The sequence below is a fragment of the Dipodomys merriami genome, unplaced genomic scaffold, assembly GCF_024711535.1.
Source record: "Dipodomys merriami isolate MVZ:Mamm:240054 unplaced genomic scaffold, mDipMer1.0.p SCAF_31, whole genome shotgun sequence".
NCBI lineage: Eukaryota > Metazoa > Chordata > Mammalia > Rodentia > Heteromyidae > Dipodomys > Dipodomys merriami.
The window spans coordinates 13,873,434-13,890,235 of NW_027204604.1; the positions used below are offsets into that span (position 1 = coordinate 13,873,434).

General features: G+C 54.0%; 1 protein-coding gene across 1 annotated transcript; it reads left to right on the plus strand.

Moving 5' to 3' along the window:
* Positions 1-1,672: 1,672 nt before the first annotated feature.
* Positions 1,673-12,161, plus strand: Tnni1 (troponin I1, slow skeletal type). Its single transcript, XM_070041427.1, has 8 exons — positions 1,673-1,794; positions 2,125-2,191; positions 5,074-5,103; positions 7,808-7,849; positions 8,254-8,385; positions 9,941-10,030; positions 11,101-11,277; positions 12,050-12,161. The coding sequence occupies exons 1-8, from the start codon at positions 1,673-1,675 to the stop codon at positions 12,155-12,157; spliced, it is 768 nt and encodes a 255-aa protein (XP_069897528.1). The 3' UTR covers positions 12,158-12,161.
* Positions 12,162-16,802: the final 4,641 nt, after the last annotated feature.

Sequence of the window (16,802 nt, forward strand, 5' to 3'; positions counted from 1 at the left end):
GGATAACAGGGTGCCATGGTAAAGGAAACTTCTGAATGTCAGCAGGACAGTGGTTCTGGAGAAGTCAGCGTATCTGTAGGCAAAGCCACCCTTCCCTCTGTACCCAAAGTAGAAGCATGAGTCTGGGTAGACTGGAGGGTGGAGAGCTGCACTTTGGAAACCACCTGTGTTTGGAGGGGGGGGGGTGGAATCAGGACATTGGGAACCAGGATAAGGGGTCCAGGCCCCACTCTGTCCAATCTGAGGATGACTCTTAACCCCAAGACCCTTTGAGAGGAGGGCCCCCAGGTGGCTTGCATTTGCCAAATAAAGTTGTGAACATTTGGTCACCTAATTTTAGGTTTGCATTGCTCCTTCCTTCCTTCCTTCCTTCCTTCCTTCCTCCCTCCCTCCCTCCCTTCCTTCCTCCTTCTCTCCCCTTCCTTCTTCCCTCTCTCCTCCTTCCTTCCTTCCTTCCTTCCTTCCTTCCTTCCTTCCTTCCTTCCTTCCTTCCTTCCTTCTTCCCTTCCTTCCTTCCTCCCTCCCTTCCTCCCTTCTTTCTTCCCTTTCCTAACTCCTCTTCATCCTTTTCCTCCTACTCTTCTTCTTCTTCCTCCATCCTCTTCTTCTTCTTCCTTTCCTGTGCTAGTCCTGGAGCTCTTTTATTCTTATTGATTCCTCAGAACCAGAACCTGTGTCTGTGCATGCGTGTGTACATGTGTGCATGTGTGCATGTGTGTGTGTGTATGTGAATTAATTTTTTTTCATGGGGCTTGAACTCAGGGTCTAGATGCTGTCCCTGAGCTCTTTTGCTCAAGGTTAGCATTCTATTACTTGAGCCATAGCTCCACTTCTGGCTTTTGGGTGGTTAATTGAAGATAAGAGTCTCACGGGCTTGCTTGCCCAGCCTGGCTTCGAACTGTGATCCTCAGATCTTAGTCTCCTGAGTAGCTAGGACTATAGACACAAGCCACCAGTGCCCAGCTGCCTTGATTCTTTTGTGTTTTTATTTATCAATGTGATTTTTTTTCCTTTTTAAAAGCAGGACAATTCGTATTGACAATTTGTCCCAGGAATATGTTAGTCTTATAAGAAAGTTACTGTATATATTATAACCCTAAAAAGCCAATGCACATTCTTCAGCCCCCAGATTCCTCCTCTGACTCCAGACTCCTCCCAGACCGCATCATTTCCCCCGAGTCTCTCCCAGCATTGAGACCAGGATGTCCACAGGGCCTTTTTCCCTCTTTGGGCACTGGGGCTGTTTCACCCCTGTCCCTAGCGCTCTCCCTCTCCAGCATAGAGTGTGGTCAGTGTTCCTCATGTTTGGAAGCTTGTAAGGCCCCTTCCTGACCTTCCAGAGGAGTCAGTGTCCTGCCTGCCCTGCTCCAGCCTGGGATCCTGGCCCATGACATGACCGACTATAATAGCCACGGGGATTAACATAGCAGGCATTGTCTTTCCCTGACTATAGGCTGGGTATTATGTGTTCATCAACAGTCCTAAAAATACCCCGCCAACAGGTGTGGCCCCAGCCTTCCTGGAGTCAGCTGGCCTCTGGTGAGAGAGGAAGATTAGGCAGGGAGAGGTGAGGTAAGTCTCTCTGAGTTCCAGACATGGAGTGATTCCAGAAGGCCCACCTGGAGGGAGTGTGGAGTGCCTGCCATTTCTCAGACTTCCATGAGCACGAACGATGCGGCCCCGTTACCACCGCTGGCTCCAGGACATGTTCCCCGGCCTCCTCCCGAGCCACAAATCACCCCGGAAAGTCTTCCATCTCCTGAGGCTTTTGGAGCCTGATCTCTGTGTTTCCCTGTAGGAGGCAGGGTCAGCCTGATGCCTTCCTTACCCCAGCCCCACTGGCTCCTCTGCCCCCTTTGTTCTCCTCTGTGGCCCATCTCCACTCAGTCCTCAGGACCCGGTCTGGCTGCTCACTCTCCCTTCACCCCAGGAGGGTGCTGGTGGCACCCACACCTGTGTGTGCAGGATTGTGTGTGTGTGTGTGTGTGTGTGTGTGTGTGTGTGTGGCTCATGTGCAGGGCCCCACTGCCCTGTGAGGGGTGTGGGGGGAGGGCCTGGGGAGGAGGGGCAGCAGAGGGGCCGCGGGCTGTTCTATTTTTACTGGCCAGTTGCCTTGGGTCACAGTTTTCATAGCCTGCCCTCGGCGCGGTCCACACTCTGTAGTCTGCAGGGAGAGTCAGGACTGAACGAGGTAAGTGTCTGAAGCCTGGCACTGGCAGCTGTGGGTCAAGGCCAGGTAGAGAAGCTGGGGCTTTTGTTTAAGGAGGAACTGAGGTCTTGGAGATGGACGAGAGATGGCTTTGTTGGATATCATGTGGAACGCCATCTCTCCTGCAGGATGGTTCCGGCAGGGAGGCAGGGCCTTGCCCTGGAGACCCAGAGTCAGGGGGCAGAAAGTGGAGCCCAGTGCTTACCATCTCTTGAGAGACAGACCCAGCCAGGGGGAGGGGACGGCACTGGGCATGGGCAGGTGGAGAGAGGGGGGCTATGTTAGGATGCTTAGGAGGGACCAGATGAGCATGCGAGTGAAAGGGGTTCAACGTACCCCGAGTCCCCAGGACCAGAGCCCTCTCTCCAGCCCCCCGCCCTAGGAACCCATTTGGTCACTTTGGTCTTTGTCTTTGAGGGGCACCTTCAGCTCCCTTTGCCCCTCGCACCTGTACAGTAACACAAGGGGGTGAAGGTGGGCCCTGATCCTTCTTCACCACTCCGGGATCTGAGGGGTAGAAGGCCAGCTGTTGAGGGGAGGCGGATGGACGCAGCATTAGGGGGTGGACCCCATGAGCTAGGGCACTGTGTGCAGGGTGGGATTGGGCTTGGGGATGGTCTCTGAGGTGGGGGTGAAAGCAGCTCATCCCCAAGGTGTGAGAGTCTCAGTTCCTACATTAAGTTCTGCTGAGAGTTCGAGGTGGAGTGTGGCAGGCAGCCAGGGTGGTGGGCTTGGGAGCCCAGCCTTTGTTAGTGAGGATGGAGATGTCCTTGAATTGGGCCCAAGGTCAGGGGTGGAGAGGAGGGGTAGAGCATGAGCCTAACTAGGTATCTGTGTCATCTATTAGGTGTGCCAAGAGGTCAGTTTTCTCCTTATCCTCTGTCTGTCTGTCTGTCTGTCTGTCTGTCTGTCACACACACACACACACACACACACACACAATCACATGTATACTTGTACTTACACACTCAGCTTTCACCCAGGGTCTAGTTGATAGGTCTTATCCCCTACCCACCCCCTCGTCCCCGCCCCTCCTGCCCCAGGATTCGGGTTGGGATATCAGCACCCGAGGCAGGCACCAGAGCCTCTGCCCACCCTGGCATGGTGGATTTTTCTGTCTTCTCGCTCTGCACTCACACTGGACATGGAATCTGCTCTCAAGCCTCCTATTTTCTGCTATCTACATCCTGGCTTCTTATCGGGTCTCTGCTTCTTCTCCACAGAGCCTGTCAAGGGGTCCTGTCTGGTGGGTGTCAGAGCGCAGGCCAACGCTGACACGGGACCCCTTGGTCTGGCATTTGTCAGGGGGGCAAGCCTGGGAGCTTGGCAGGGGACCTCGCTGGCCCTAGCAGGTGGGCCCCACGCTGGCGACAGTGGGATGTGAGGGACAGAGGGAGGGTTGCTGTACCCAGACGCCCACTGAGGGTGAGGCACAGCCCAGGGAGACAGGGCACTCCCTGGAGACGGGCATTTCCAGAGCAAAGACACCCATGGGGGCAGGGTTAGCAGTTCTCTGGACTTCCTCAGTGTCTTCAGCGGAGCAGAGCTCTCAGAATAAGCAGCTGCTTATAAAATCTAATTTCAGCCAAGCATCTGGGGAATGTAGGAGTTGCTTCCACACCTCTCCCTCTATGCCCCACAGAGACAGCTGAGACTCTGGGGTCCCCCTCCCTCTCCTCCACCTGCTCCACTCCAGCCTCACTCCCTGCAATGGCAGAGGCTCTCTGATGGCGGTGGGAAGGGGGGTGGAGAGGAAGTGCAGCCTGATCATGGGCTCAGGAGTGTCTTCCTTACACAAGGGGAAGGAGAGACTCAGGGATGCAGTTCTCAGTCAGCAGATTTTGCTGCAATCCTGGTTCTTGAATCTAATCCAAGCTGCAAACGTTGACTTCCACACTCAACCTCTCCACACACGTCGGTCCTCCTAGCCCACACCTGTAACCTAGCCCAGGCTTCCTGACCCCACCTTGCGCTTCGGTTCCTACCCCAGTTGACTCCCCCTAAGGTGTACAATCTTCCTGTGCCTCTCCTGAGGTGCATTAGGTTGAGCTCCAGGAAGACTGGGGGGGGGGGGGGGTGAGATGTTGCTCTTCTACAGCCTCAAGGACCCTTTCTGGATTGCGCCCCAGAGGCCACCTGTCAGGGGGCTTTTGTCTGTGCTCCACATGGAAAATGTCTCCACACACGGTTCCCAAAGCAACCCCTCCCACCAGGGCCATTCTGCCCAACCCACTGAGCTTCTTTTGCCTCCAAGGAAAATCTGCTTTGAACAAAGATTCAAGAGTAGTAAACCACTTACCCTGCCTCTAAATTTGCATGGGGGAAAAAAAAACAGGTCCAGAGAGGGTAAACGTAGATATGAGTCTAACAGGTTTTCCCTGCCTCCTGGCCTACCCTTCTTCACTGAGGACCTGGTATCTCCAAATCCAGGACTGCCAGGCATCTGCTAAATGGCGCCCCCTGGAGTTGGGCTATGGGATAGCGACCTGCTGTCAGCTTCCACTCTGCTCCATTCACCTCACCCCTCCTTTTCCTAAGTCTCACTAACGGGATGAAGTCTAAATTCAGTTTGCTCGAGGCCCTCAAGTGTGGGCCCTATCTGTGCTTCCTAACCTTGTTTCCTATGATGTTCTGTTCTGTTGCCTGATGGGGTCCTGGGTTTGTGTCAATGCATTCTTTATTTTCTTAAGTAAAACAGGCTAGTTGGGGGCTACAGTTTCCTGATCCCTACCTGGCTGGGATCTGTTTTGTCAGATTCCTTCAACTCTCTCAGGCTGTGCTGCTGACCCTGGGTCAGCTGCTGGCTGGGTGGGTGGGAGCAGGAGGCTCCTCTTTCCTGATTAATGCTCCCCTTCGTCCTCTAGGTGCTGTCCAACTGCTACCATGCCGGAAGTGTAAGTTGTTTCCCCCTCACCAGGGACTCCTGGGAGGCACACTTGGGGTACCAAGTTGAGGACCACATTCACCCCCAAGCTGCTCCCAAGAGACCAGATCCTAAGTCAGGGATGGTCCTGGGTGCCTGGGCCAACACTAGGTGGCGCCCCAAGTGACCAGGCGTCCCCCAGCCATTGAGCAGAACTCACTGTCCCAGAAGGCCCTGGGAAACCTTATGGCCTGGGCTTCCAAGTTGGCCTGGCTGCACTGACCTAGCCCATTGCATGTGCCCGGCCACCATTTCACCCGGCCCAGCAGGTGAGGCTTTGAGAATTCACCCACCAACTCAGAGATAGAAGCTTTTGAGTCACCATAACCTCTGGCAAGGTTTGTTTGGCTTCCCACCAAGTTTCCCCGACTGCCAAGGACCCCCTTCCAATACGGACATCCAGGGACCCAAAGGATGGGTGGGCTTTTATCTTCTGCTGAACCTCACCCTGGTCTTCCTGCTCATTCTGATTTCTCTCTGGCACGCTACCAACTGCCCCTGAGTTGTTCACAGTGTTCAGCGCCTGTGTATGCAATGTACTGTGTTCACACTCACTCTGTGCTCTGCTCTCTCCCCTGCCCTGCCTGTGGTGGATGCCTGAAGTGAGGTAAGTGATACTTGGGGTGTCTCTGTACTGGTCACCTCTTCAGACTGGTGAAGGTAGGGGTGGGTATGGGGGGGAAGTGGTGGCAGTGTTGCTCAATTGCTGAGGAAATTTCCAGAAGAATAGGAACCTTGGGTGAGAAGATTCTGGTTCCAGGGAGTTGCCACCCCAGTGTACAAAGGCTATAACTTCCTATGCGACTCCCTGCAGTCCCTGAGTTCAAGTTCCCCCTCACCTGCTCTGAAAGTTTAATTCATCCCCGAAGGCTCCATGCTGTCCTTTCCAAGCCACACTGGAAGAGCCAGGGTTATGACCAAACATGGAGAGAAGAGCCAAGATGGGCTCTAAGCTTTCCTGACACAGCAACTTGCGTGATGCGGGTTTACTCAGGCTGCTGTTCGGCCTATGTGCGGCCCAGGGATGGGGGCTACAGGGGAAGCTGGGGACTCCGGACAGTAAGGGTGGCAATGAGATGTCTTGATGGAAGGGGACACATGGCCCAGAGATTCCCAGTAAGAAACCAATGTGTTATTCTTCAGTAGTCATAGGAATCTCAAAGTTGTGCTGTGATTCCTGTTAAAGTGAGGTCCCACCGACTGATGGGCGGACGAGGGAGCCATAAGCACACTGAATGGTGGAGAAGAAAAGACTGCAACAGGATCCACGTTCCCCGGGGAACATCTCAGTGTGACATGGGCAGCGATGGCTACACCAACAGGCCATTTCTTTCAAAGTTGTGCCATCTGAGATGTTGTGAAAGTCTAGGCTTTCAGAGATGAAAAAACAAACCACTCTCAGTAGTCTTATGAGAAGTGCATGTTGTGAATGGGGTGTGGTGGCACATGCCTGTAATCCCAGCACTTAAGAGGCTCTGGCAGGTAGATTTCAAGTTTGAGGCCTGCTGGGGCTGCATAGAGAGTTTAAGGCCAGTGTATGTATGGAGAAACCCTATTTCAAAAACAAAAAAGGTAGACATTGCCTGTGTTAAAAGCTCATTTATTGTCTCCCATAACTTCTCACTTAACTCTTGGTCATGTCTACATTTTACACTACAGTAACAAACTAGATCTCTGCTTCTGCCCAGTGCCCAGCATCTTAGAAGTAGGCAGGATGCTCATGGGGACCAACAAGAAGAGTCTGCCTATGACCAGCAGAGACAGAGGGGCTTGGAGGTATCATAGGCTCATTAGTTAGTTATGGGAAACTCTGTGACACAGGGCTCGTGCTTACTAAGAACTATTAGAAGATAACTGGTAGAAGTAGAGCTGTGGTTCAAGTGGTAAAACACCAACCTTGAGCAAAAAAGCTAAACATGATCAAGAGGCCCTGAGTTCGAGATCCAATACCAGCACACACACACACACACACACACACACAACTGGTTAGCAAGAATATGTCTACTAATTTGATAAGAAGAGGAAAGCAGCCGAGGCTGAGATCTGAGGATCGCAGTTTAAAGCCAACCCGGGCAGGAAAGACCGTGAGACTCCTATCTCCAATAAACCACCAGAAAACCGGAAGTGGCGCTGTAGCTCAAGTGGTAGAGCGCTTGCCTTGAACTGAAGAGCTGAGGGACAACGCCCAGGCCCAGAGTTCAAGCCCCACGACCGACAAAAAAAAAAAAAAAAAAAAAAAAGAAGAGGAAAGCATCTTCGTATCTTAGCATTTTCACGCCTCATGATATGCTCCATTGATTTGGGCAGTTCATAGCATCCCTGGCTTGACAGAGCATCAAGATAATGCTACATTACCACGCCCTTACCTCACTAGCTGGTGAGGAGTGTAGGTTTAGGCCCTAGGTCAAAGCAGCTGACCACAGCCTTCTCTGAATTTGAGGAATTATATCACAAATTATACTTGGAAATTCTATGAATTTGAGGAATTATATCCCCCTAAGGTGAGCAGAGGGTTCAGGGTAATGATGGTGAAGCCTAGGTGTTATTGTCCTGGTCTGGACCAGAATTACATCTTTTCTTTTCCCTTCCCTTCCCTTCTCTTCCTTCCCCTCTCTCCCTCCCTTCTTCCTTCCTTCCCTCTTTGCTTTCTTGCTTTCTCTTTTTTAAAATCTCAGAGGAAATCCAAGATCACTGCCTCCCGAAAGCTCATGCTGAAGGTGAGGCTGGGTGCCACCCCAAGGGGAGGGGGGATCTGTGAGACATGGGGGGCTTCCTGGGGGAGGGGGCACGGCGGGAGCTCCCAGCTCTGGAATCTACAAGGTATTCTTCCCTTTCCCGTTCTCAGTCTTGGTAACTGCGGTGCAGACTGAGGGACTGGAGGGTCAGGATGCGGAAAGGAAGCAGACCAAGCAAAGAGGCAGGCCCAAAGGATCAGAGTACCTGGAGGTGGGCTGCTCTGAGCCTGGAAGGTCGTGGAGACCAGCCTCGGGGTGGGAAGCCTCTTGGGAGACAGGGAAAGGCTGAGGGGAACAGCTCTGGAGGATGTGTGGGAGTGTGTGCGCACACGCGTGTGTGACACCACCTGCCTGTGGAGCTGGCTCAGCGGGTGTGTCCCGTGCAGAGCCTGATGCTGGCCAAGGCCAAGGAGTGCTGGGAGCAGGAGCACGAGGAGCGTGAGGCCGAGAAGGAGCGCTACCTGGCGGAGCGCATCCCCACGCTGCAGACCCGCGGCCTGTCGCTCAGCGCCCTGCAGGTGAGCCCGGGGGCGGGGCCTCCACGGGGCGGGGCCTCCACGGGGCGGGGCCTCCACGGGGCGGGGCCTCCACGGGGGCGGGGCCTCCACGGGGGCGGGGCCTCCACGGGGGCGGGGCCTCCACGGGGGCGGGGCCTCCACGGGGGCGGGGCCTCCACGGGGGCGGGGCCTCCACGGGGGCGGGGCCTCCACGGGGGCGGGGCCTCCACGGGGGCGGGGCCTCCACGGGGGCGGGGCCTCCACGGGGGCGGGGCCTCCGCGGGGGCGGGGCCTCCGCGGGGGCGGGGCCTCCGCGGGGGCGGGGCCTCCGCGGGGGCGGGGCCTCCGCGGGGGCGGGGCCGGGAGGGCGGGGCATACCTGCAGGAGCGCCCGTGGCCGGAGCTCCCAGCTCAGGGGGCTTTCTTCCTTTTCCAATTCTCAGGGAGGTGCTGCTGTTGGCTTCCATTTTACAGGCAGGGGCAGTTGAATCTTAGAGCGGAGAAGGGACTTGGGGGAACTAGGAAAAGCCTAGGGTCTGGCTCCATTACAGTGGGAAGGCACGGAGCTGGGACGTGGGCGGGACTCTGACTTACGTTAGCCATTCAGATGGCAGGAGTGGGGTGTGTGGGCGGGATGAGGCTTCACTTTAGCCAATGGGATGGCACGGATCCTGGATGTGGGCTGGACTCTGGAAAGGTGCAATTTTTTTTACACTTTTTCCTGAGAGGTCTTTAACTTAAAACAAAACATTGTAACAGTTTAAGTGATGGAGATTGTAGAGAAAAGAGAGTGAAAGGGAAGATATGTGTCACCCATGGTAGTAGCTGTCATTTTTATCTTTTGGATGTTATATACTTTTTTTGGATACAAGTTCTTGCTAATGTTTTGCTATTTTTTTTTGCTAGTTTTTGTTTAATACATAATTTTCAAAATTTCCACATTTAACTTATATTACATTTATGATCTGGAAACTAGATTAGCTTTCTTTCTTTCTTTTTAAAAGAAAACAAGTAGACCCAGGTGCTGGTGAGTGGACCATGCCTATAATCAGAGCTACTCAGGAAACTGAGATCTGAGGTTGGAAGTTAGATGTCAGCAGGTACAGGAAAGTCCATGAGACTTTTATCTCCATTTAACCATAAAAAAAAGGAAGTGAAGTGTACAGTAGCTCGAGTGGTAGAGTGTCAGCCTTGAATGGAAAAGGAAAGCTCAAGGCCCTGAAATCAAGCTCCAGTTCTCTCTCTCTCTCTCTCTCTCTCTCTCTCTCTCTCTCTCTCTCTCTCTCTCTCTCTCTCTCTCCCTCCCTCCCTCCCTCTGTCTCCCTCTCTTTCTCACCCTCTCACACACACATCTGTCTCTGTTTCTGTCTGTCTCTCAGACTCTTACAGAGAGAGAGAGAAAGACAGAGAGACAGAGAGACAGAGAGAACAAGTAGAACAGAAAGGAAGACAAAGGACCCACAATTTGAGCCTCTGAATAAAGGGAAGGCTGGGAATGGAGGCTGAAAATGGAGGCTGGAGACTGGTGGCAATCTGCACCTGTTTTCCACTCCCCACCCCCAATCTTCCTCGGCCAGGACCTGTGCCGGGAGCTGCATGCCAAGGTGGAGGTGGTGGATGAGGAGCGTTATGACATCGAGGCTAAATGCCTTCACAACACCAGAGAGGTGAGCCTGAGGAAGGGGGGTGCCGGACTGGTCTGGGTGAGGTGGGGAAGGCACTGTTGTGGGCCCCCCACTCCCGCACAGCCTGGGAGTTGGCCACTGAGTAGGAAGCTGGGCTTCTCCACCCTCGCCCCACAGGGCTGGAGATGGGCCTGGAGGATAATTGCACATGAAAAGCACAAACTTCCTCCCCACCTGCCACGTGGGCACGTCAGAAAGCTGTCTTCTTTATTCACCCACACAAGTAGTCAGATGCCCACTAATGACATCTTACCTCTGGAAGGGCTTTCATGTGCATCTCGCTTTGATCCTCCCTGCTCGCCTGTGGGTACAGTGGGGGGTTGTTTCGTGCACCTTGCAGATGAGGACACTGAGCTTTAGAGAGACTAACAACTCAGCCCAGGTCGCATGCTAAGGGTCCTGGCACGCATGCTGGCTTCTGACTCCCATTCCACTGCTCAGAATTCTTGGGGAGGGCAAACATTGGACCTGTGCAGACCTGGCTTCCAGGCAGGGGGAGGGGAGGGGGGAGGGAGGAGAGCAGGACTCCTGCTGCTGGTGGGCTGCTTCTGTGAGCATGTGTTGAGAGGGGATGATCTATGGATTACTAAGCTCCAAAGAATTCCCTCCAGAAATCACACCCTGACAATTCCTCCTAGGGCCTAGAGACTGGGCTTTTTTTACTTGCTAGACCTGACAGGAGCTGCTGTGAAGGCCCCTTGGGTAGGAACGGGTTGGCTGTAAGGTTTCAGGCCTCAAGAACAAAAGGAAACAGCCTGTACTGCAAACAGGCCTTCTGAGTGCCAGCTTGCTGGACCACCCATTTCTATTTAACTCATTATGACAGAGATGGCTAAAAGCCTCATCTGTAAACGTGTTCAGTCATTTGTCAGCACACGTATGGTACTTGTTGCAAGGGGATGGGTGGTTCTCAGTGTCCCAGAGGGTCTGGCCTTGCGGCTGGAGGGCTTGCCTCTGACTGGAACCCTAGTGGCCTGGATCCTCAGGAAGGGGACCCTGTAGCTAGCGACACCCTCCTTCCTTCACTGAGTCTGGCTCCTTCTTTTCTGCAGATTAAGGACCTGAAACTGAAGGTGCTGGATCTCCGTGGGAAGTTCAAACGCCCCGCCCTGCGCAGGGTCCGCGTCTCGGCTGATGCCATGCTCAGGGCCCTTCTGGGCTCCAAGCACAAGGTGTCCATGGACCTGCGGGCCAACCTCAAGTCTGTGAAGAAGGAAGACACAGAGAAGGTGAGGATCCTGCTCCTCAGAGCGTTCCACCTCTTGCTCCCACCAGCCTTTACCTGTTGCCCCTCACACAATTACTTCTCTTGCTGGAAGCCAGTCCATGAGCCAGAACATTCTAGCCCCTCCTAGGAAGCCATTGTCAGAAGAAAGATTTGCCCCTTTTCTTCAGGCTACTTAGTCTGAAGAAGAGACTGGACACAAAGAAAGCGAGATGGAGGAATAAAGGGGAAATCTTGCTCCTGTGTGAAGACAAGGTGGAGACTGAGGATGATAGGGCTGACCACTGCCCCTGTCAATACAGGGAAAGGAGAAAGATCCTTATCATGGCTACCGGCTCATCTGAGCACAGAAATTAGAGAAGCGAGCTCAGTTACTCACTCAAAAACAAATCTGTTAAGCTGACTGATCTCATCATGTGTGTGTGCCCAAGATTGGCCCAGGGAGACTTCATGGAAGAGGCAGCCCTGAGCTTCAGGACATCAGACACTAACTAGTGTGTTGTAGGTCCTGGAGGTGAAGTCAGCCTGCGGAGTATTGGGGAAGGAACTGGCCCTGTCACTCCCTCATGATCACCCCAATGCCCCAGCCCTGCAGCCTTCTGTGTTCCATGGAAACTCAGCTTGAACTGTCTCCCTGTCTGGCTGTGTCCTCATACCTCTCTATCTGGGATTTCCTATTGTTTTAAGGAGACTGATTTTCTGCTGCCCAGTTTCTCTTGTGCTTCGGAGGGGGGTGGTCCTGTTATCTCTCTGACATGTGTGTGGCCTTCCCACAGGAGCGGCCTGTGGAGGTGGGTGACTGGAGAAAGAACGTGGAGGCCATGTCTGGCATGGAAGGCCGGAAGAAGATGTTTGATGCTGCCAAGTCTCCAACCTCACAGTAGAGGTACCATTGCCAGGCACCTAGAGATGGGCTCTGGCTCTGCCGGGTAACCAGGCTCCAGGGAAAAGGGCTGGTAGACTGTGCCCAGTATGCACAGGGGAAGTGTTGGCTGTTCTTATGGACTTAGGCCTGCTCTAGTACCGTGAGATCCAGGGTTTCTCATCTGGTCCCTTGTTGCTCCCCTCATCTGATGAGGGGCTGTATCAGATCAGTGGTCCTGGGGCCAAGCAGCATCTGCTACATTTCTGGGGGTACAAATGACTGGGCCCTACCCTGCACCTGCTGAGTGGGAAAATGTGAGGCAGGACCAACTCCTTAGGTGATCCTGAGGCCTGTAAGAGTTTGAAATACAGGATTAGAGGAACCCTGAGATTCCTCCAGCTCTGCTTTTCTGACAATAGAAGTGTGTTTACTTATTCAGCCAGTACTAGAGCCTGCATTCAGGGACTGGGAACTGTCCCTTAGCTTTTTTGATCAAGGCTGGTGCTTTACCCCATCAGCCACAGCCCCACTTCTGTCTTTTTGGTGGCTAATTGGAAATAAGAGCCCCATACACTTTCTTGCCTGGGCCGGCTTTGAACTGTGATCCTCAGATTGTAGCCTCCTGAGTAACTAGGATTACAGGTGTGAGCCACTGGCATATGGGCCATCTTAGTGCTTTTAAATGTTTTTTTGCTGAGGTCTTTGTGCACTGTGTTAAGTACCTAGTGCCCCTAGTCTCTGTTCCCAGAGAGACACCATTCAGAGGAGGTAAGGCCTTCCACCTTCCAAAGAAATGTCTGGAAAACCTGACAGAGCAGTAGAATTAGGTCTCACAGACCCTGTGTGGGAGAAACAGAGAGGCTAGCCTTAGGGCAAGCTCTGTTGACAGCACAGGGCTTTCTGGATAGGGGAGCTCTTTGATAAGTGAAGGTTGGTAACTGCATGTGGAAGGGCTTGTTGGAAGGGTTGAGCATGCAAAAGTGTAAAAGCACAATGGTGGGAGGGAACAAGTTTGGGAGGAAGATGGTGAGGCTGAGAGAGCTAAGAAGCCTGGGAAAGGCTTAGAAATCTGGGCGGGGGACTCAGGCCTTGGGCTGAGAAGCCAGAGCTTGGCCTGGGGGTGTGAGGGAGAAGCACTAGGAACTGCTTTGTACGTGAGCAGCACACACATTGCCTGGAACTGAGCGTGTCTCCTCTCTGTCCCTCCAGCCCTGCTTGCTGTGCTGCATTTTGGGTCCTTCCTTTGGGCTCCTCTCTCCAGCCCTGCTCACCACGTTGCCATTTCCGCCACTTCCCCTTCCCTTCTGGTGTCTGAGACCTCACTCCAGCAGAGTGGATTTCCAGCTGCTGGAACTCTGGGACTGGGATTGCCCGGTCACCTCCTGCGGAACACTGAGGACGGGAGCAGGGAGAACATCTTCCCGGCAGGCCCATGCAGCCTCCTCCATGGCTACTGTGATGTGTTGTGTCCACAGACATCGCTCTCTATTAAAAACCTGATTTCCTGATAGCTCAGATGTGAGCACTCAGAGGAAAGAGAATACAGGAGTCAGGAGGGAGGGGGAAGGGAGGGCTGGGCTCTAGGCATGGTTGTCAGTCAGGAGATCGGGATCAGAATGAAAGGGAAAGGATTGGTGGCTGCTTGCTTAGGTCCCCAGGGACCCTTCTGACCAGTCCAAGTCACATGACCTTCATCAGTGTTCAGGAGTCATGGCTCATCTGACCTCTGAGCCTAGCCTACTGCTCCCTACCACTCACTCCCCCTCTCCCCACCACCTCCCTGGCTCAAGGCATCTCCATTTCTGATTTCATGCTCCCTAATCTTCACAAACTTAGATCATTTGGCGCTGGCAGATGTACTCAGCTGTTCTGGGCTAAAAGGACAGGGTCCTGTCAATCCTGTATCACCCAGGCTCATCAAGTTCCTTGGCCACTTTAGCTGTCACAGGTACTCACTGCAGTTCCAAGCCTGGCCACCAGGTGTCTCCATCCTTCACCTCTGGCTCTGGGGCATTTCAAGTCCTTCCTGCCCTTCCACTCTCCTCCCCATTACTTCCCAGCAGGCTTCGGTCCTAGTCTATTCCTTAGGACTGATTTATTTCTCCAAGGTGGGGCAGCAGCAAGAGATCCGTTTTCTGGGTCAAGGCCTTTCTCCACCTCACTGAAATCTGGATCAGAAGCGTGGTGAGGGGTATTAAGCCTGGAATGAAGAGATGGGGTCTGCCTCCCATCTTTGCAGTGTGTGCTCCTAAGGAGCAGAGATTCAAGTTCTAGGCCTTTTCAGGGCTGTGTTATGGGGGTTTTGGAGCTGAGCCTGCAGGGAAGTGGCTGGTCCAGGGCCCTGGAACCCTTTGGCTTCTACTGCTCAGCGTTGGACCAGTAGAAGGGTTGAGCTGAGCAGCCCCCCCTTCACTCACCCTTGCTAGTATCCTGAATCCTCATGTGTTCTACACCATACATGCCAAAGACTGGTGCAGAGTTGATTACTGCCATTACTGCGGGGCTCACTCTACCAGTCCCCTCCAGGCACCATAACAGTGGAGTCCAGCAGCTTGGGATACATCAAGGGAGGTAGCACTCTGAGCAGGGCTCTTGCTTCAAACAGGTCAAGGGACAGAGGTAGAGGTGTGCAAAGATCGCTCCTGCCGTGCACACACACACCCCCTCAGGCCCAGACACACCCAAGTCACATCCATGCAGCTGGGGAACCTGACAGGGCTGGTCCTTGCCACAGAGCATGGGGTGAGGCTTCATGCCTGGGCAGCCAAAGAAAACCCACCCTGCCCTGCCTCACAGGCCTCCTTCCAGCTGGCGTGGCTCCAAAGCAGGCCTCTGTTTTACCTCTTCCCAGCCCTTAGCAAGAGACGGGCCCCAAGTTCTAGAACCAAATCTCAGCCTGCCAGTGGACTAATAAATGGGGAAGCTGGAGACAAATACAGAGACTGACTCAAAGTCAACATGGGTGCAGAGGGCCCCTGGGAGGAGGGGACGGGCGCTAAACACACCCATGCCTATGGCTGTCCAGGAAAGGGCACAGGGCCCAACAAGAGGACTCCTGGAGGTCATCAGGCTGCTGCTGCTGCTGCTTCCAGTGTTCGGATCTATCTTCTTGAAGATGCCAGTGAAGGCACCAATGCTTCCTGACCTGTCCCAGGGGCCCTTGTGGTAGCTGGGGCTCTGTGGGGGGCTCTGTAGTTGTAGCAATACGTAGGGCCTGGGTTCAGAACTTGGTCTCTGGAGTATCCTGACTCCTTCCTCGTGGAGGTCTGCATGACCCAGCCTGGCCCCAGGAGGCTACCAGGGGCCTCCCACTGACAGACAGCTCCCACGCACAGCACGTCACTACATGCCAGGCATGGCTGTGGACACTGCAATCATTTATCCCAGGACAAAGCACAGTGACCATCCTCAGTGCAGAGGGGACCCTGAGGAACAGAGAGGCTAGTGACTTCCCATGGTCATGCAAGCGCAACATATTTCAGTAGTAATAATAATAAAATCATGTCAAATAGTTTATCAGGACTCTGCCCGTGCCCCTTCTTAAGCCTCAGAAGTAGATAGGACTATCTTCTATTTCCGAAGGATGGAGCCTAATCACTCTCAGATACAGAGTTTGACAGCTACAGGCCACACATTCAACCCAGGCCCATGGTCCTTTGGGGCTGCCCTTTTTTTGGGTACATTCAGGGCCCTGAATATACACTGTGGAGTTTCCAGTCCTCCTTCCCCAAAGGGAAAACCCATTCAAGTGAGGTCAACACAATATCCAAATGAGCAAAGCCAGTCTCCCCCACAGTGGGGTGTGGACTGGGGGTGGAGGCCTGGGTTGGTTCTCCTCTGTGGAGAGCCAGCCTGTACCGGCCAGGTGGGTGCTCCTTTGTCAGAAGCTGGAGATGGGACCTGGAACTTCTTTCTGGAGAGGAACCATTAGGCAGGATGCCGCAGTTCTCAGCATGTCATCCAGCCTGTCACAGAGGCTTCGGGAGGCCAGAGGCTGTGTCTCCCTTCCCCTATCACATGCCTGTCCCCAGGTGCCCACTTACTTAGCAGTATGGGCACCCAGGGCAGAGCCTGTGCTCAGAGCTGCTGGGGCTAAAGGGCCCTGCCAGAGGAGGGGCAAGTTAAACATTAGCTCCAATGGCCCCCCGCGAAGTGAGTCACACTCCCCACAGGGCTCTGGGCTGGGCAGCTCTGGGGGCAGTGGTGTTCCAGGTGGGTGACCACGCTGCTGAGGCCTGGGACTGATCGTTGGGACCAGTGCAGACGGATGCTTCCCTTCTGACTCCACTAGGACTGTCCTCCCGCAGACATCCCCAGGCACTGCCAGACCTCAGGGAGAGACCAGGGGCCTCTCCCGTCCCAGGGCCATACTCCTCAGCTGGGGTGGCGGCTCCAAGGTCAAGGTTGAGCAGGGTGAGCCGAGATAGTCCTGTAGGATTGGTGTGGAGAGGGAAAGCCTTGTGCTCAAGGTCACAGATCTGGGAATGGGGTTAGGGCAGAGGTTTCCCTGTCTCCTGAGGTAACTTTGGGCTTCCAGTTCATTTTTGTTTGAGGCTGGGGGATCTCAACAGCCTGCCTGTCTTGACTCCTGACTTGGTACCTGCCAGGCTCCAGGGCTAGCAAGTAGCTTTGCTCATTGGCTGGCCAGGGCTGGGGGAAGCTGG

Coding starts and splice junctions, on each gene's coding strand:
- Tnni1 (XM_070041427.1), top strand. CDS start 1,673: ATGCGGCCCCGTTACCACCGCTGGCTCCAGGACATGTTCCCCGGCCTC. Junction 1,795..2,124: donor CCTGATCTCTGTGTTTCCCT/GTAGGAGGCAGG, acceptor CTTGGGTCACAG/TTTTCATAGCCTGCCCTCGG. Junction 2,192..5,073: donor GAGAGTCAGGACTGAACGAG/GTAAGTGTCTGA, acceptor TTCGTCCTCTAG/GTGCTGTCCAACTGCTACCA.